Source organism: Vulpes lagopus, chromosome 6 (assembly GCF_018345385.1).
Source record: "Vulpes lagopus strain Blue_001 chromosome 6, ASM1834538v1, whole genome shotgun sequence".
NCBI classification, from domain to species: Eukaryota; Metazoa; Chordata; class Mammalia; order Carnivora; family Canidae; genus Vulpes; species Vulpes lagopus.
In genome coordinates, this window is record NC_054829.1 from 71900945 (window position 1) to 71919946 (window position 19002).

A 19002-nucleotide genomic window follows, 5' to 3' on the forward strand; every position below is an offset into this window, starting at 1 on the left:
CTGACCACGTCCCTGGGGGCTTGTTTCCCTGCAGTACGAGTATGCGCTCAGGCAGCTACACGTGCTTGCCAACCTCTGTGAGAGGCCTTTCCCAATCGACAGGTAGGTCACGGGCCTCCCCCCACCCCCAGCAGTGGGAGGGTCGCCCTGCGAGGCAGGGTGCTGTCTTCTCTGCCTACCACACGGGAGGGCATCAGATCCCCACCCCGGGTGCTCACCATTGATGGCTGCGTCCCGAGGATGGCCTGCTCCAGGCTGTGTGAGGTTGGCATGGGGTTGCCACCCCTGACACGACTCACCCGCTCTGCCTTCCTGACTCCTGCAGAATCAAGCTGTCCATGGACAAGGTGTGCCTCCACTACTACTGACACGTTGGCCTCTGGAGCGCCTCTGCGTGGACTCACACCCGGACTCACACCCGGGAGGGGCCTTGGGGCTCCGGGGTGCAGGCTCCCTCCCCCATCTCCCTCAGGTCCCGTGTGCCTTGGGGCCTGCCTGCCTCTGAGTGTGCTTCCAGTCTTGAGGTGTAGGGGGGCAACAGGCTCTCGCTACCAGGGTCTCTGTCCCAGGGGGTTGGAGGCCAGGCCTGCGCATCCTCGGAATGATTTTACCCAAGATAGACGCACAGCCCCCGATGAAAAATGATCTTTAGAAAATGCTAAGATCTTTGATTGTTTTTATATCTTTATTTATCAATAACAGGCAAGGCTTACGAAAATAAAGATTCATGACTGAGCCTGAGTAGTAATTTCAGGCCCCTGACTTTGCAGCTGGTGCTGCCCTCTACCCCCCCAGTCCTGCGCCCTGGACACTTCAGCCTCCTGTGCCCTGTGACCAGCTGCCCTTGTGCCCCCAGCACTTTTCCCTCCAGTGAGAGATCCCAGGGGAATCTGGGTGCCACTTCCCCTTGAGCCCCTTCAGCCCCATCCGGAGTGTCTGCAGAAAGCTCCTCCCTGGCTGGCAGGGCTGCCCTGGGGCATCTCACAGCTCGGCTGCGTCAGGGTCTGAGTTCACTGGATGGGAGGGGGTGGGGTGCATCCGCTTCTGGAGGCAGAGGCTGCCTGGCTGTTCCCTGGGCCTAGCGCCCCCCCTCCACATGGATGAACTCAGCAGGGACTTCCCTGAGGACGTGTCTGTGACCTGAGCGCACCCCTGTAGGGGGCGGCCTAGAGCAGCAAACAGGAACGGAGTGCCACCCAGCCAAGTCACCTGTCGCCAAGGACCACGCACCCTCGGTTCCACCTCCAGCTGATGTCCAGGACGGGCAGGTCCATGGACACGGAAAGTGGACAAGAGGCATCAGGCAGTGGGCAGAGTGGGAAGGGGGGGAAGGGGCTATTGCTGTTGGGGATGTGGGTCTTTTGGGAAGATTGAGAATGTCCTAGAACGGGTTGTGGCAATGCACACATGACTGATTATACAGAATGCCTCTGGATTGTATGTGTACATGGGATGGTGTGGTTTGCTCGTGACATTTCAGTGATGCTATTTCTCAGAATAAGCCACAGAGCCAGGTGCTGTTGAGGTAGGAGCTGGAGAGAGAGCAAGTGACACCACCTGGACGCCAACACCTGGGTGCCAACGACCGCCTGTTATATAGCAGCCATCGAAGCCTTAGGGGCTTTGGGTTACGGACCAGAAGCCGGGACACCAGCACCGGGGTCATGTCTGTGGCAGATTCCAGGTGCTTCTTTTTTTCTAATGGGTCCACGGTTGTCCTTTCCCTGTGATCAGATGACCTCAGGGGTCCAGAGATCTGGGGGTGTGCTAGGGCTTCAGCTAACAACAGGGAGCACACGGTGTCATCACGAACACTCAGTGACGGGCCCCCAAGGACTGCCTGAGGCCCAAAGGAAAACACCAAAAGGAAGAATTTTTAAAGGGAGTGTTTTAGAAGGACTCACGATGCAGGCGGTGAAAAGCTCTATTCGTCCTCTTAGGAATGGGGTCTTGCGTCTCGTTTGTCCTCTCTGTAGAGCAAGGTACTTATCTAATAAATACAGAAGCTTGAATATTCGTGGTTCCAAAGGTGAAGAGCAGCCATGTTTTATTCCTCAATAAACAACAATTTCCTAGTCACAGCACCTCGGCCTGCTTTGTCCTTCTGGGGCTCCACAGGCTCTTGTCCCTCGTACTAAATCCTTCCTGTTTGATTTCTCTGTTTTAAAGATTTATTTATTCATGAGAGACAGAGGCAGAGACACAGGCAGAGGGAGAAGCAGGCTCCTCACAGGGAACCCGATGCGGGACTGGATCCCAGGACCCTGGGATCACAACCTGAGCCGGAGGCAGCGGCTTGACCGCTGAGCCACCCAGGTGTCCCTTCTGTTTGATTTCTAATTGGGTTGATCTTCCCATGTGTATCACGACTAGGAACAGCTTTTCTTCTTTGGTGATTCTATCCAAAATGTACAGACACGTCTTGGCACCAAGTCACACGGCACAAAAATACTCAAAGCAAAACGTAGCCATCCCTTCAACTCCCCATAAATCCCAAATACCATTTATTCACCAAACCCCCCATCTGTGTATCAACACCTGTGTGCAACATACCTTCTCATCAGAAAACCAGAATACCATGCAAAACTTATACATTGCTTAGTGAAGTTTAAGGTGAACATCCTTGTAACTCTCACCATTATCAAGAAAGAGAAGTCAGGTCAAGGTTCTCACAGAAACAGAGCCCGTCATGTGTACATGTGTGTGAGGACAGATTCATCTTAGAGCCAACTCACGTGACTGCAGGCTCAGTTAAGTCCAAAGTCTGTAGACTGGAGACCAAGGGGGTGGTTACAGTTCACGTCCAAGAGCTGTCTGCCAGTGGAATCCTTGCTCGGGGAGGTCACACTGCTCTATGGGGCCTTCAACAGACTGGATGGACCCCCACACACACTGCAGAGGGTGATCTGCTTTACTCCACGTCCCGCCAGTTTCCACGTGAATTCCAGCCGAAGAACACCCCAGCAACACCCAGAGCAACATGCGGCCAGACCTCGGCGCCATGGCTCAGGGCTCGCTGACACCTACGGCGAACCATAGCAGCCCCCAGAAACCCCTCCCGCTCCAGCCCGTCACAGCCTGCCCCTGCCCCCACACCCACTCCCCCGGTGTCTCTGGCTTTGTAGCATGTGCTTCCCTAGACACCCGGTCACTCTTGCCCACTTAACAGAAACGGTAATGCCTTTTACGTGAGAACATGCCCCACATCCCTCAGCAGCAGGGAAATTCAGAGCCACAGTGAGACCCCACCTCATGCCTACAATGGCTACAACCCACAAGACAGGAAGAAACAAATGTTGGAGAGGATGTGGAGAAAGGGGAACCCTCTTGCACTGTTGGTGGGAATGTGAACTGGTGCAGCCACTCTGGAAAACTGTGTGGAGGTTCCTCAAAGAGTTAAAAATAGACCTGCCCTACGACCCAGCAATTGCGCTGCTGGGGATTTACCCCAAAGATTCAGATGCAGTGAAACACTAGGACACCTGCACCCCGATGTTTCTAGCAGCAATGTCCACAATAGCCACACTGTGGAAGGAGCCTTGTGGAAGGAGCACTGTGTCTGTCCATCGACAGATGAATGGATACGACGTGGTCTATATATACAGTGGAATATCAGCCATCAGAAAGGATGAAGTTTGGAATGATGTGGGTGAAACAAGAGGGCGATGTCAGAGAAAGATGATTACATGATTTCACTCATGTGGAATTTAAGAAACAAAACAGGAACCAAGGGGCAGGGAGGGGGAAGTAAGATGAAATCAGGGAGGGAGGCAAACCATAAGAGACGCTGAACTCTAAGAAACACTGGGGGTCACCGGAGGGGCCGGCTTGGGGACAGGTCACAGAGATGGCAGGCACTGAGGAGGGCACGTGTGGGTTGAGCATGGGGGGGTTAACCGCTAATGAATCCCCGAGCTCTACCTCTGAGGGTCACAGTGCCCTCTGATTGCGCTTGGTGCTCAAGGCCTGTATCATTAATTCGAGGGATTGCCAACAGGGGAACTCTCCCCTGGTCACCGGGGCAGGCTTCGGTCAACCCCTGCCCCCTCCCTAGGCCCCTCCAGTTCTGTTCCACGTGTGAGTGCAGACCTTCCAGCCTCCTTGAGCTGCCATGTGGGCTCTTCAGGGCCTGGCCCATTACCCCCTGCTGCTTGGGCCACCTTGAGACAACAGACCGGTGGTCCTGCGTGCGGCCCCTTGGTGGTCCTGCGTGCGGCCCCTTCCTCGTGGCTGTTCTCACCTCCTGCAGCCCCCTCATCAAGGGTGGCCTACAGCCTTACCTCCCCCCCACCCCAAGCTAACAGGGCTGCTCAGGTGCTGGTGAAGACCTGGGATCCCTGGGCGCATGACATGGACTGCGGTGTCACTGAGAGGCCTCCAGCTCAGGCAGATCTGGATTTTTTCAGAAAGGCTGCCAGGAACCCGCCCCCTGCCCTGGAGGGAGGTGCCCTCTCCCTGGGAGGGCGGGAAGAACTCCACCTGGCGAGGCCCCTCTGATCCATTGTGGAGGAGCCTCGGGGCCCCTGACGTGGGCCAGGCTGGCCCTGTGGCTCTCGCCGGTCTGCTCCCTCGACTCTTGCCTGCTCCTTCCCCTTCAAGCCCCCTTCCCCCCCCACATGCCCACTGCCGCCACCAGCCAGTCACCAAGGCTGAAAACAGGCGGGTAGCCCAGGCCCCCCAGGTCTGACTTCCCCCGCATGCCCTGGGGACCCTGTGCTGCCTCCACACCGTTGGACCAGGTGCCTCTTCAACCGGGGGTAACCTGGCCCCCACCAGGAACAGCTGCCTGGAGCGGGGCCTCAATGGGATTTCTGCTCCCTTGTCCCGAGGTGGTGTGGTGGGCGACCTCCCGCCTGTGTGCACTTCCCGAACGGTTTACCTTCTCATGGCCTGAGGCTCCCCTACCAGGGCCTGCCTGGCCTGGTTCCTGCACTGGGGCCGGAAACCACCTTTAGGAGCTGGGACGGGGAGGGGCAAAGGGAGGGGGCGTGGGGCCTGCCAGAGACCATGTCTCCCTGCGTGTGCCGTGTGCCGCTGTCCAGACACGGCCTCTGTCTACCCCCAGATGGCTGCTGGGCCGGTGAGTGGGGGCTGGGGGGCGTCTCTGCTACCCCCAGTGTCCCCCCCCAACCTATCCTTCCTCCTCAGGCCTCTGCTCTCTGCTTGCTGCCCCTAGGCCTGTCCCTGGTCCCCCAGCAGGAACCTGCTCATAGCTGCGGCAAAGTGGACTGAGGCCACGTGAAGGCGTCACAGGCTGGGCACGTTGGGCCAGTTTGAGACTTTTCCCTTGATGGGCAGGACTTGGCACGCAGCTGTCACTGGTCGGCCCTGGGGCTGCAGGAGCAAGCCCCAGGAGGGACCCAGTGTCAGCCCGGCTGGCCCAGCCGCAGCCTCAGGGGGCAACCTGCCAAGGGGAGGGAATGCACACTGGGGAGGGGACACGGAGGCCTCCGTCACATGCGACAGCCTCTGTCCTATCACTCCTAGACACATGCGCACACACACTCAGCACTGGACTCCCGACCCCTTGCTCAGGTCTGCGGAGAGGTGGGGCTGGTTCAGCCAAGTCTGGCCCCCCCCCTCACCCCCCACCCCCACCTGCCGGGTCAGCCCCATGGTGTTGCCATGACCGGTGCTTGCCGTGACCAACTGCTTCAGGCAACCTTGCCCAGGGCAGAGCCTCATGGGTGAGCTTAGCAAGCCTGGCGTCTCTGTGTCAGGTCACAGGTCACGTGGGAGGTCGTGTGGAAAAACAGCAGGAAAAACAGCCTTGGATTTAGGGTGGGTCAGCCCTGAGTTCAAACCCCACTTTGGCCTCTAAGGGGCATGTGCCCTTGGGTGAGTCACCCCCTGTGATGTGAACTCGTCCCCCAAGGTCCCTCAGATGAAGCTCTGATCCCTAGCATCTCAGAATGTGATGGCACATGGAGACGGGCATTAAAGAGGGGGTTAGGGTGACCCGAGGGCAGACAGGTGGGCTCTGCTCTAGTGGGCCGGGCATCTGGGTAGGCGGAGACTTGGGGTGCTCAGGCAGAGGAGCAAGGCCATGGGAGGCGGCCCCACAGGCTGGGTGGGGGGGGAGAGCGACCCCACAGATGTCCAGCCTCCAGAATGTGGGGAAACCAACGTACCCTTTAAGTGCGGGGCTGTGGTGGGTCCTCGGCCCGCTCCAAGCCGCCGCGCCTTCCTCTGCCCACTAAAGGAAATGATGCAGGGGACCCGCTAACAGGTCGCAGCCCCGGCAGCTGCTGGCTGAATAAGCGGCTTGACGCCCAGGGGTTTACTTCAGGGCATGCAGCGTGGTGCATGGCCTTCACATCGAGGCTCAATTTGAACCCTGTTCTGTTCTCTCTGCTTCCCTAGAGCAGTGCTGACATGTGACGGGCACTCAACAAACATGTATTTTAAATCAACGCAGAGGATGCAGTCATGAGTAGTCTGGAGGATGGAGCCGAAGCATGGAGAGACAACTGCAGTTTGATGTCTCTTGTTTGGGGATGAGCCCAGGGGCTGCGGGACAGTGTGCGAGCACTACCTGGCCAGCCGAGGAGGTCAGAGATGAACTTTGAAGGACAAATAGGAGTTTGACCAAACAGTGGCTACGGGGAATGGTATTCCCGGGATAAGTAGTGGAAGCAGGATGTGTGGGATCCTGAGGTGGTGGTGGGGTGGGATCCTGAGGTGGGGAGGCTGCCAACAGCCGGCCGAGGTGCAGACTGCACAGGCCGCACGAGCTACGGGGCTGAGAGCATGTGGCCAACTGCACAGGACAGGCCTCAGGTTCGCAGGGAGGGTGGCCTCAGACCCCGCCCGGGAGGGAGCGGGGCGGGAAAGGGAGTGAAAGATGCCATTTTAGGAGGGCGTTTATTAGGTTCTCCCCAGCCCACCCTGGGGCTGCCCAGCGGGTTAGGGCTCCATGCCTGTTCCCCCCAGGCTGAAGCTGGGCCTGTCCACGGAGACGGAGACGCCGGGCTGGCTGTGGGCCCTCCTGGCGCTTGCGATGCTCAGGGCCTGCGGGGACCTGCGGGGCGAGGGCGAGGGCGAGGGCGACTGCGGTGCTGGGGAGGGGCCGCCTGGCTCAGGCTCAGGCTCAGGCTCAGGGTGGGGGCCTGTGTCCCGCACACACCTGAGAGGTGCTCCCGAGGCGCCGCGACTGTGCACCCCACCCCCCATCCCGAGGGCCCCGCGAAGCTGAGCCGGGCTGAGGCTGCTCCTGCTCCGGGAAGGATGGTCCTGGGCGCCTCGCGGAGGAGGAGCGTCAGCAGGGCCGGGTCGGGCGGCGGCTGGCGGGACAGTCCCGGCTGTCTCTGAGCCTCAGTTTCCCCTTCCGCCCCGCGAGGCACAGGGGCTGTCGGGCCGCGTCACAGGAAGTTGGGCTCGCGCACCACGAGGCACGGCGGCCCCCCCGCGGCCCCGCCGCCGTCCAGGGGCCGGTACACGAAGTGGAAGTCGCGCTTGGGCTCGCTCCGCAGCAGGTAGCCCTTGATGCGGTGCGGCAGCGCCTCGTCCGCCAGCCGGAAGCAGCGGCCGTCCACCAGCACGAAGAGCCGGTGGTCCTGGGGCCGCGGCACCGCGAACTTGTCGGCGCACTGCGCGCACAGCGCCTCGGCCGGCGTGTCTGCCCGCGACGCCAGCGTCCGCGCCTGCCGCTCGGGCTCCAGGTACGACACGCAGATGAAGTCCTGGGGGCCGGGGGGCGCGTCAGCCGCGGGGACCCTCCGCCACCGCGGGACCCCGCGGCGCGACCGGGCCCCGCCCCCGTCCCCGCTCCCCCGGGCCCCGCCCCCGTCCCCGCTCCCCCGGGCCCCGCCCCCGTCCCGCCCGCTCCCCCGGGCCCCGCCCCCGTCCCGCCCGCTCCCCCGGGCCCCGCCCCCGTCCCCGCTCCCCCGGGCCCCGCCCCCGTCCCCGCTCCCCCGGGCCCCGGCCCCGCCCCCGCTCCCCGGGCCCGCCCCGTCCGCCCGCTCCCCCGGGCCCCGCCCCCGTCCCGCTCCCCCGGGCCCCGCCCCCGTCCCCGCTCCCCCGGGCCCCGCCCCCGTCCCCGCTCCCCCGGGCCCCGCCCCCGTCCCCGCTCCCCCGGGCCCCGCCCCCGTCCCCCGGGCCCCGCCCCCGTCCCCGCTCCCCGGGCCCCGCCCCCCGCTCCCCCGGGCCCCGCCCCCGTCCCCGCTCCCCGGGCCCCGCCCCCGTCCCCGCTCCCCCGGGCCCCGCCCCCGTCCCGCCCGCTCCCCCGGGCCCCGCCCCCGTCCCGCCCGCTCCCCCGGGCCCCGCCCCCCGCTCCCCCGGGCCCCGCCCCCCGCTCCCCCGGGCCCCGCCCCCGTCCCGCCCGCTCCCCCGGGCCCCGCCCCCGTCCCGCCCGCTCCCCCGGGCCCCGCCCCCGTCCCGCCCGCTCCCCCGGGCCCCGCCCCCGTCCCGCCCACTCCCCCGGGCCCCGCCCCTCCCCCGCCCGCTCCCCCCCGTCCCCGCCCCGCCCCGCCCGAGGCTGCCGTAAACAAAGTCGAGTGTGCAGGCCCCCGCCCAGCAGCCCGGGGTGCGGAAGGGGCGGCCCGGGTTCCGCGCCGGGGCGGGGGGCGCCTGGCGAGAGGCGGGGGGCTCCGGGCAGGGTGTCTCAAGGAGAGGGTGGTGCGTGGGTGTGCGACTGAGGGGGCCGGGCCTACACCTTCCCGCTCCAGCCCCGGGGGCAGGACCCTGGAGTTCCTGCCTGGCTCTGAACCTGCTGGCACGCTGGGACCTTGACCTCTCGGTGCCTCCACTAACAGCTGCAAGCCGGGCGACACCTGTCGACACCTGGGCTGCGAGGGTGGGCGCCTCCGCCGCCAGCACCCTGAGGGCAGGTGGGAAGCTGGGTGCGCAGGGTGCCTTCCTGTGGAGGGGCAGCAGCACAGCTGCCTCACGGTGGGGACCACGATGACGCTGCAGCGGCCCGGACCACCACCGAGGGCTGATTACAGTTGTGCCCGCAGTGCTGAGTGCACCGGGGGCGCTGGGGGGAGCAGAGGGCACTGCTGGCCCCGGGCCCCCACCCCAGGCCTGTCATAAGCTGACCCTCCCCAGTGAGAGGCAGTGTTGTCTGCTGGGCTGAACCCGGGACCTGCCATAGAGAAGCAAGGGGCCCCCCAGGGTCAGGCCTGGATCGAGGTCCCCCCAGCCAGAGTTGGTGCAGAGCCCTGCCAGGAGGGAGAGGAGAGGAGAGGTCGTGTGCTGCAGCCCCTCCTACAACCCGGTCCAGCGACCTCGGGAAGCCAAGTGCCCGCATCTCATCCCAACTTCCAGCTCAGCGGCCCCACTTGTTCCCTGAACTGGCCCCAGGGAGTATCCACACCGTGGAAACGGGCAGAAGCCCAAATCACAGCCGCTTTTTTTTCTCACCGGAGAGCGAGTTACTAAACAGGGTGAAGGCCCCATGGACCAGGATGGGGGCAACACCATCCTAGGAGCCTAGAGCACGTCCTGGGGGGCAAAGCTCGTCTGGTCCCCAGTCCACCTCTGCTGATGGCAAAACTGAGTCCAGGCAGAGGCCGCTCAGGATGATGCAGCAAGGCTCACTTGGATGGGGGTTGGGGGTCCAGACCAGGCCTTCTGCCCTCACACGTGAGTTCCACCGGTTACCCTGACAGCCAGGGCAGGTTCCGGTCCAGGGGGCTCCAGGTGCCAAGTTCTGGACTGCCGCCTGCCTCTATCCTGCACACACACCCCAGTCCCTCTCTGTCCTGGGCCCTGGGCTTGGGGCCCGAGATGTGTGAGCCATGCCCTCCTCCCAGGGCCACAGCTTCCTACTGGGACAGTCACACCAGGTGTGATTATGTGCTATAACGGGGGCAGCAGCAAGAGGCACGGAGGGCAGCATCTAACCTGTGCTGTAGGGTGGGGATGGGCAAGGAGCTGGCTCCTACAAGACTTCTCAGAGGAGGGTCTGTCAGAGAAACTGAGGCTGGGCAGTGGCAAAGCTGTGGATCAGCACCCGGCTCCCCAGGCGGGATGGCAGGCCTGGGTCCACACCTCTGGGCACGGGACACATCGTACAGTGGGCAGTGGGTGCTATGCACTGGGGTAAGCCCCGCCCCCATCCCGTCCCTGCCACACTGCTCCCCGAAGACATGGGGCCAGTATCAGGCGACTAATATGGCTCACTTCACTAAGCTGGAGGGTCATGGGCTGGTGTGTGGGTCCCTGCCCCCCTGCATCCTCTGCTGGAGGCTCATGGGTGGTGTGTGGGTCCCTGCCCCCCGCAACCCCTTGTGTCCCCGTGTCCCCTGCTAGAGGGTCACGGGCTTGTGTTTGGGTCACTGCCCCCGCCCATCTCCCCCTGTCCCCCGTGTCCCCATGTCCCATGCTGGAGGGTCACAGGCTGGTGTGTGGGTTGCTGCCCCTGCCCCCTGCGTCCCTACGTCCCCATCACCTGCACGGAGGAGCGGGAGGCCCGGGCCTTGTTGAGCGTGCGCCGGCGCTCCCAGCGGTGGATGGAGTCTTGCACCTCCACGCTCAGCTGCCGGGTCACTGTGATCTTGTCATAGTTCTTGATGTGCTCTAGGGCCCCGTAGGTGGTGGTCAGGTAGTAGGACCCTGCGGAGAAGAGGGTGTGCGAGCTGAGGGGAGACCTCCAGCTGCTCCAGGCACCCCCCCCACCACTGCCTGGGGCACCTCGGGGTCACCTGGTCACCTGTGGAGCTACAGCCCCTGCGTGGCACCCCTGCCAACTCGCCAGCTTCCTCAAGTCCCGCCCCTGGAGCTGTCAGGCCCTGCTCGGCTCAAAAGACTGTCTTTGGCTCCCCCTTCAGGATGGAATTTATTTTTCAAGTAAGTTTTATTTTTTTTAATTTTCAAAAAAAAATTTAAAAAGATTTTATTTATTTGAGCGAGTGAGCAAGAGAGAATAAACGGTGGGGGTGGGGGCAGAAGCAGAGGGAGAAGCAGGCTCCCTGGTGCCCCCTCAAGTGAGTTTTTATTTTTCAAATGGGCTTTGGAATCTTTTAAAATTTAAAGGACACACGAAAAAGTGACCATTGTGGATGTCTATAGGGTGGGGACAGGGGTGGCTGGGAGACTTCTCACTACTTGGTGATACATGTATGTGCGTGTACACGTGTGTGTAGACAGACACACACGTCTCCTAGTCTAAATAAATAATTTTCAAAAGACATATTAAAGTTTTAGTTATAGTTATACTTTTACACACAGTGTTTAAAGATTTAAGGGAAGTAAAAAATTCAAATTCTTCATTTCCCCATTCCTTTCTACTTCTTACATCTGTTACATTCACATCTGTTTCCTAAGGTAATTTAAGCTTTGAGAGACTTCGGATTTCCGCAAAATTTACAGGAAGTTTTCAGATGAAAGATAGTAATTTGCACCGATGCTTCCAAGTTCACTGTTTTTAGGTTGCTAGGGGTTTGGGCTAAGATGTTAGCAAAGTGGGGCACCTGGGGGGCTCAGGCAGTGAAGCATCTGCCTTCAGGTCGGGTCATGACCCCGGGGTCCTGGGATGGAGGCCCAAAGCAGGCTCCCTGCTCAGCAGGCTCCCTGCTCCCTCTCTTTCTCTCTCAAATAAATAAAATCCTTAAAAAAAGATGTTAGCAAAGCACTGACCCCATGGAGCCCTGTCACTTTGGAGAGATGGAGGGTGGCTTGGTCAAGGTTGTGCAGCCCCTTCCCAGGCCTCCTCCCAGGCTCTTTAGGGACCAGGAAAAGGATTTCTCTCGTGATGCTTCTTTTTTTTTAAGATTTTATTTATTTACTCACTTCTTTACTTATTTATTGGGGGTAGAGATGGAGGGGGACAAGCAGACTCTGCGTTGAGTGCAGGGCTCAGCGAGGAGCTTGATCACAGGACCCTGAGACCCATGACCTGAGCGGAAATTGCGTCAGAGGCTATATAACCGGCTGAGCCACCCAGTTGCCCTGGTGACAAAGGTCTCTGAGGTGAGGCTGATTCTCCTCCTCGTGACCCACCCAAATCCCATCTTCTCTTTTTATTTTTTCTGAGTAACGGAACTCTCCTTTCAGGGGGAAGGAATAATGAACTAACGATGCTTACTTCCCACGCAGCTAGGAGTTGAGGGCAGGAGACCCCATCTGGCTGAGATGTAAGAGGTGGCGGGAGGACCTTTTGACTTTCAGCGGGAAGCCTTTTGACTGGGCTGACATAGGCCTGGTGTTTTTGCCTGTGCTCCTCCGTCCTGCCTGGGACACACAGGGAGCCTAGCTGCCTACTGATGGGAGGGGACAGGCTTGAGGACAAAGGCTCCTGTCCTACAGCACAGAGGGCTGGCCATGAAGTCCTGATGGCAGGGCCAGAAAGGGCCATTATCAGCAATTGCTTATCCAAGGACTTCTTGATTGCCGTGCCTCCCTCGTGAGTTAGCTGCAGCCCCAGGCATCCCCATTACGCTGGAGAAGTCTCCCCGACATTGCACCCCGTATAGCTGGGGAGGGCGTGACTAAGGTCAGGGCAAATTGGAGGGGGAGCTGCTGCCTCTCACCAGAGAAGAGCCCCCACCAAGCTACACCTGTGTCTTCCTTTTCGGGAAGTCCGAGAGCCAGCTGTGCCAAGCGCCTTGCCCCAGGGCCGTCAGCTCTGGCTGTCCTGCAAGTCCCCGTGCTCCCGTCTGCTGGCTGTTCCCCGTGCCCACCCCCACCCTCCACCCCACCGGGCCCTGCCTTCCGTGTTTCTGGCTGTGGACAGAGGCGCGGAGTGCAGCACGGTGACTCGGCATGTCCAGTGTCAGAGGCAGAGAGCACAGGCTAGGTCTGGGTCGTGTAGCAGCAGCCCTGTTATCTCGGGGGGTGACTGTCCTCTCTGTGCCTGTTTCCCCCTTCACTTTTCCCAGGATGTGGTGGAAAGTAAATGAGATGAATGCCTGCAAGTGCAGGGCTTCAAAACGTGTGGGCAATGTAGGGTGAGGTGACCCAAGCCCGGGGGGCTTCTCACCCTCCTGGGGCCATGCCATGCGGCGCCCTCCAGGACAACTAGGGGGCAGGTGACCCCTCGTACCGAGTTTGGGAGCCGGCTGTTCCCTTTGGGGAAGCGTGTTGTCCTCTGAAGGAGAGGACTCCCTACTCCCCTGAAGATACTTGCACAGCGTGGCCAGCTGTCAGCCAGGGTGCAGAGGGGACGTGCACACGGATGTCCAGAAGGGCGCTTCTGGGAGAGGTTTGGATCTTGAGCAACTGCCTGGGTCTCCATCTGCCCTTCCTTGCTCAGAGTGGTGGGAGCTGCAGAGACAGACTAGGGGGCCCGGGGTTCCCTCTGCCCAGTGCTCAGGCCCTCTCTGCTTTTTGTAGGAGTCCCTGACCTCTCACGCCTCATAAGCCTCCTGCAAGGAAAGCAGGACTGAGGGGTACCTGGGGGTTCCATCGGCTAGGCGTCTCCTTCAGCTCAGGTCACTATCCCCGAGTCCTGCATCTGCTTCTCCCTCTCCCTGTGCTGCTCCCCCTGCTTGGGTACTCTCTCTCTCTCTCTCTCTCTCTAATAAATAAGTAAATTGACAGACTTAAAAAAAGAAAGCCGGACCCACTCACTGGTCTCTGACCGGTTTAGCACCTCTCAGAACCAGCTGACAGAGCACAAGGGTCTCAGAGGGCACAAAGCCAAACTCGCAGGCTGTTGGTCACATGCACAATGCTGGAGCGCCCCGTCGGGTTGGAAACCCCAGATACAGCCCAGCGCACGTACCTTCCTAAGCCAGGGGAGTCAAGTGACTTGTCCAGGGCCCGCACAATCGGAAGCAGGTCCAGGACAGAAATCCAGTGTGAAAACCGCTCTTTTCATTAGACCTACATTAATTCCCCTCTCTCAGTGGAGCAACGCCAGTTTCTAGGAGGGAGGGCTCCCCGAGGGTCCGCCCCTGCCCCAGGTATGTCTGTGCTTCCAGGAGTACCAAGGCCAGGGCTCTGCCCCCCCCCTTCCCCCCAGGCAGGCTCTTCTTTCTACCTGAGACTGCGGGGCGTTGGGGGTGGATCGCCGTGCGAGCCAGCAGCCATGTAGGACAGGAGGCAAAGCTGGGGACGCTGCTGCCCCTTGTGCTCATCTCTCTGCCCCCAGAGCCTTCTAGATAGATGGAAGGCTGCTGGCTGTCAGTCAGACCTGGACCTGCCCAAGCCAGACAGTGAGCCCCACGTCATCTCACGAAGGAAGGCCAACAGCAGCATGGCTTGGGTGCTGACTTCCCCCTTGGGCTCTCAGAGCAGGAACAGAGAGAGGTGTGGGGAGGCCTTTTGGTTTGTGTAACACAACACCAAGTTTGTCCTGTGGCCCTCAGAGCTGCCAGGGGCCGGGTCTTTCACCGCAGGGTCAGGGTCGCAAGGGCGGGGAGGGAGGGGCCATGTGCAGGCCTTGCAAATACCGCCCCGCCCTCAGATTCATTCCCAGCACTCGCCTCTCACATTCCTCTCACATTCCCCAGGAACCTTCCCATGTGGGGCTGGGGTGGCTGCAGGGTGTTCTAGCAGCCTTGGGTCAGAACCCTGAGCCCTGCATATTCACTCATATGTGGCCGGTGTCAGAAACGCTCCACAAGCCCAGCAGAGCCCAGTGTCCCTGCCTGGAGGACCCGGGCTTTCCCCCCCAAACCCTGTAGAGGCTTTAGGAACAGGAGGAAGACCTAGGGGGCCATGGCAGGACTGGGGTGGGGGGTTGGGTCAAGGATGCGCCTGGCCTGCAGCCCCGCTTGGCCACAAGGATGCAGGGTGAGGATGCAGAGGGAGTCATGGTGGCCAGGGCATAGCTGCCCACCACGGGAGGGCCGGCCAGCGCCCAGACCGTGGCAGAGCTGCCCGATCCTGCTCCATCTTGCACAAGGCTTTGTGGACACTGTCTCGAGCACTGTCTATGACACCCTGCGCGGTTGGGGCCAGTCCTGAACAGGGTCTGTAAGTGATTTCTTCCGTGGGAGCTCAGCAGCAGTGCCCACTGGAAAACATGAAAATCCCAAAAAAAAAGTAGAGAAGCCACTCTGCTCTGTGCTCGGCCCTCCACGATCGTCTGAGCAATGCCCTGCCCTGCTGCACTATCCCACTAGCCTATTTCATTTCTTCTCAACATCCACGGGATGTGAGATTTTTTTCATTTGCTTATTTGCTTAATTTATTTAAGGTCTGACATCCTCTCTCTCCCAACTGGAATAAAATTTTACAGGAAAGGGGACCTGTTGTCACCTCGCTCAGTCAATATCTGTTGAATGAATGAGTATAAGGCCTTTCCCCAGGTGACTACTGAGTCTAAATACTTATTTTATTGTTTTATAAGACTTTTTTTTTTTACATATTGAGGCTACTAACTCTTGGTATGCTAATTTGAGAACACTTTTCTCTGGTGTATCTTATTCTATTATGGTGATTTTTGACATGTGAAAGTTTTGCCCTCAGAGGTCACATGTATGGTAGCCAGGGGACAACAGCTAATATTCCTGCTGAGAGCTCTGGGTGGGCTGCTATACTACTCAGGGGCTAGCCCTAGGAAATGGGATATTCAGGATTGGGGTAGGAAGCCAGTTCTGCCACAGTAACCTAACCCTCCTTGCCTCCCCTTCCTTGCTAACTTTTCCCTTAGATTGTGGGAGACACATAGTGTTGTCGGGAGGCCCCTGCCCACCCCCTCAGCCTCACGGTGCTTCCGCGTGCATTCTCAGGGCTGGACAAATCAAGGAGGCAGGCCCATTGAGGCCTGAGGTAGAGGCCTGCAAGTGTGGGGCTCAGAACAAAGCAATCATTCATTCTCACGGGACTATCAGCCTCGCCTGCCTTGCCCTGCATTGTAGCCCATGTGCCTGGGACTCGTGTGTGGAGACGTGAATGGGTGGGTGGACACAGGGTAGGTGGCTGTGTGTGCAGATGGATGGATAGATGGATGGATGGACGGACAGACAGACGGGTGGGTGGAGAGATGGATGGATGGATGGATGGATGGATGGATGGGCAGACAGGTGGAGGGATGGACAGATGGGTGGATGTACCAGGCAGTGGACAATCACTGCTGGAGGAAGCCCGGCTTCCACTGAATTCTTACAGTCCCTGGAAGACAAGTTGTCCCAACTGCAGAAAGCGCTTAACTAGTGACGGAAATAGTCTCAGGGTCGGGAGCCCTAGCGAAGCATCTTCGTGACAGCAAACTTCAGGGCTCTGCATGCTCCCCTGAGTTTCCAAGATCTCACGGAACTGGCCTGTCACACTGTTGCCCCAGAGACTGATGTGTCCCCCTTGCAAACAGATGCAAGGAAGACCAGCTGATCTCAGGAACCGCAGGGCCCTGGGAGTCGCACCCCAGCCTCTGGGGCCGATGGCTGCGAGGAGCCTGCGGGGCACGCCCAGACAGCGGGGTGGGCTGTCCCTCAGGGAGTCTGGGTGGATGAGCGGCCCCAGCCAAGTGGGTGGGGGAAGTGGTGGAGAAAGACGAAAGGGGAAGGGAAACCAAGCGTGGGGCGGAACAGACCACACCTCTCCCATCATCCCCCTGGGGTGCGGGGCTCCCTGCCCACAGGACCCGGCCAGGCTGGGTGAGCAGGGGCCAACTGGTCCCAGGGCTGTCCCCATCTAAGAACTAACTATGATTCCCACTCAGGTTCCCTCTCACGCATCGGTCCATTGCTTCAGCCTTATCTTCTGTGCTACCAGCAACCGTGGTTCCCTCTGTGGAGAAAGCCTTTACCCCTCCTTCAGCTGTCTGGCTCCTGTCCAACCCTCAGTGCTCAGCTCAGCTATCACCTCTTCCTGGAAGCCCTCCCTGACTGCACAGTCTGGGCAATGTGCTCCCATACACGCTGCTGTGTTTGTCAAGCAATGGTGACCAGGTCTGTTCACCGGCTCCCGTCGGCCCACAAGCTCCCCTAGGGCGGGCCTCTGGGGGGCCTTGTGTCCTGTCTCCAGGGCCCTGGGTGTCTGGCACCCAGGAAGGTGTATGGGGCTGTGCAGGGCGACCTGGGGGCCTAGATGTGGGCCTGGTGGGCAGACTCACCCTCCCCCAGCTGTAGGGCGGGGTCCATGAGCTCCATCATGTACTCCACGTTGAGGAGCATCTCTGCGAGGTTGCTGCGGGCCAGCACGTACATAAGCACTGGCAGGAAGTCGTCTGCCCCGTAGGGCTTCCCTGCGGGGACAAGGGTTAGAGGCAGTGAGTGCAAGCTTCTCAAGAGCTGTGCCCGGGCCCTGCAGTATGGGGCACGGTGACCCCTGCACAAGGACCCCCTGAGCAGGATGGGGGTGACCTGGGGTCAGCCTTCTCAGGGCAGCTGCAGACATCCTCCAGGTCTGAAGTGGAAGAAGGAACCACGAGAGGCACCGTCCACTGCAGAGGGCATGACCCACCTGCCCTCTCCCCAGCTCTTTCCCCCTCAACATACCTTTGCTGCTGGTCTCTTTTATTTTTAAGGATTTTATTTTTAAGTCATCTCTACACCCCACATGGGGCTTGAACTCACACCCTGGGATGGAGAATCCCATGCTTTGCTGACTAAGCCATCGGGCGCCCGGTCCCTCCTTGCTGCTTATTTGACAGCCAAGTTCATGGAGCCACCTGGAAGCAGCTGTGTGTCTTTCGTTTTTTAACTGAACGTTTATTTTTTATTAATTTTATTTATTTGTTCATGAGAGACACAGAGGGAGAGGGAGAGACACAGGCAAAGGGAGAAGCAGGCTCCCAGTGGGGCCAGATGTGGAACTTGATCCCAGGACCCTGGGGTCATGCCCTGAGCCGCGGGCCCATGCCCATCCCCTAAGCCCCCTGTGGCAGCTGGCAGCTCTCTCTAACAGTGACATGTTCTGAGAAGTTTCTCCATCCCTTTCTACCTCAGGCCTCCCTGTCCACCTGCAGCATAGATAGTCTTAACTCTCCCTCTCAGTGCTCCCTGGAGGGAGAGCCCTGCATTCTAGCCTCACTCTATGGGCTCAGCAGGGGGGCCCTCCTGAGGGGTTCTTTACAAATACAAATAGCTCTGAAAGGAATAACCCATTGCCTCTGCTCTGTGGGAGATGCTCCCAGGCTCAAAGGACCTGGGGAAGACATGGGGTGAACAGCAGGCCCAAGACTCTGGGGTCTCTCCCAGCACGGGTCCCGCTGGCTCTATGGACGGATGGTTTGGCATCATCAAATCAAAGTCTCCCTGCAGAAGGAAGAAGTCCTCCAAGGATGGGATGCCCTGCAGTCCCCCAGGGGACACCTGCATGCCTGAGACTCTGGGGAGCAGGAAAGTCAGCTGAGCAGCTGTGCACAGGGTGGTGATGGGGAAGGTCCTGTGGGGTCCCCAGCCCATCTTCTCACTTCCTCCTACCTAAGGGGGTTCAGGGCTCAGACAAAGCTCCCCAGACTCCGCTGGAGGTAACAGAAGGAATAGCGCAGAAGGATCCATGACTGCTGCCCCTTGCATCTTGGGGGAGATGAATAATGGGTCCAAATACATGCCGAGCAATTACAGCTTTTTTAGGTTTGTACTTGACACATTTTTACAAAGGATTTAGGTGAGCCTCAGGAAGCGCGTAATAAAACAGTAAAATCTGAATAAAAATGTAAGATGTGATGTGATTTTTGTGGATTCTGGTGGGGACCAGAAAGATTTGAGTGAAGGAAACAGTGGGAAAGAGAGATGATCACAAAGTTATAAGAAGGCCCCTATGCCGCTGGAAAAATAAAACACACAGGTAAGGCAGGACCCGAATGATGGCTCCCTCAGGAGGGAGCGTTTGGCTTTGAGTCTCCTGGTGGCCAAAGTGAAGAGGAAAACGGTCATTACCTTCTTCTCATTGTCCATAAAAAGAAAACACCAGTTTCTCAGAGGCACCAAGTCGTTTGTTCAAGGCTTAGGGCTGACTCCAACATTAACCATGTGGCTTCACTTCCTACGTGAGGCTTACAATCGACAAGTTCCTTCGCACACATGGGGGCAAAGTTCACTTAGTGATTTTCACTTCCTTGCCTCAGGACACAGATCAGGGTGAGTGTCTCCAGGAGGGAGACAGGGAGGCGAATTTCATAGGTCATCATGCATGTTCCCCTGCGGTCCTTGTAACAATGCCGAGAAA

The 19002-nt window shown here is 59.5% G+C and overlaps 2 protein-coding genes across 4 annotated transcripts in view; one reads left to right on the forward strand and one right to left on the reverse strand.

The window, feature by feature from the left end:
• The window catches only part of LGMN (legumain), a 33702-nt gene extending 31618 nt beyond the window's left edge, over nucleotides 1-2084 (forward strand). The window contains exons 13-14 of the mRNA XM_041758444.1: nucleotides 35-102; nucleotides 326-2084. Of these exons, the coding sequence (XP_041614378.1) occupies nucleotides 35-102; nucleotides 326-368 (111 nt within the window). The 3' untranslated portion in view covers nucleotides 369-2084. The remainder of the gene's footprint in view (nucleotides 1-34; nucleotides 103-325) is intronic.
• A 4387-nt stretch (nucleotides 2085-6471) lies between these two features.
• RIN3 (Ras and Rab interactor 3) overlaps nucleotides 6472-19002 on the reverse strand; it is a 105139-nt gene continuing 92608 nt past the window's right edge. For all 3 annotated transcript variants that reach the window (XM_041758267.1, XM_041758266.1, XM_041758268.1), the window contains 3 exons: nucleotides 16943-17074; nucleotides 10394-10557; nucleotides 6472-7682 (listed from right to left, as the gene is read on the reverse strand). In XM_041758267.1, the coding sequence (XP_041614201.1) occupies nucleotides 7362-7682; nucleotides 10394-10557; nucleotides 16943-17074 (617 nt within the window). In that variant the 3' untranslated portion in view covers nucleotides 6472-7361. The remainder of the gene's footprint in view (nucleotides 7683-10393; nucleotides 10558-16942; nucleotides 17075-19002) is intronic.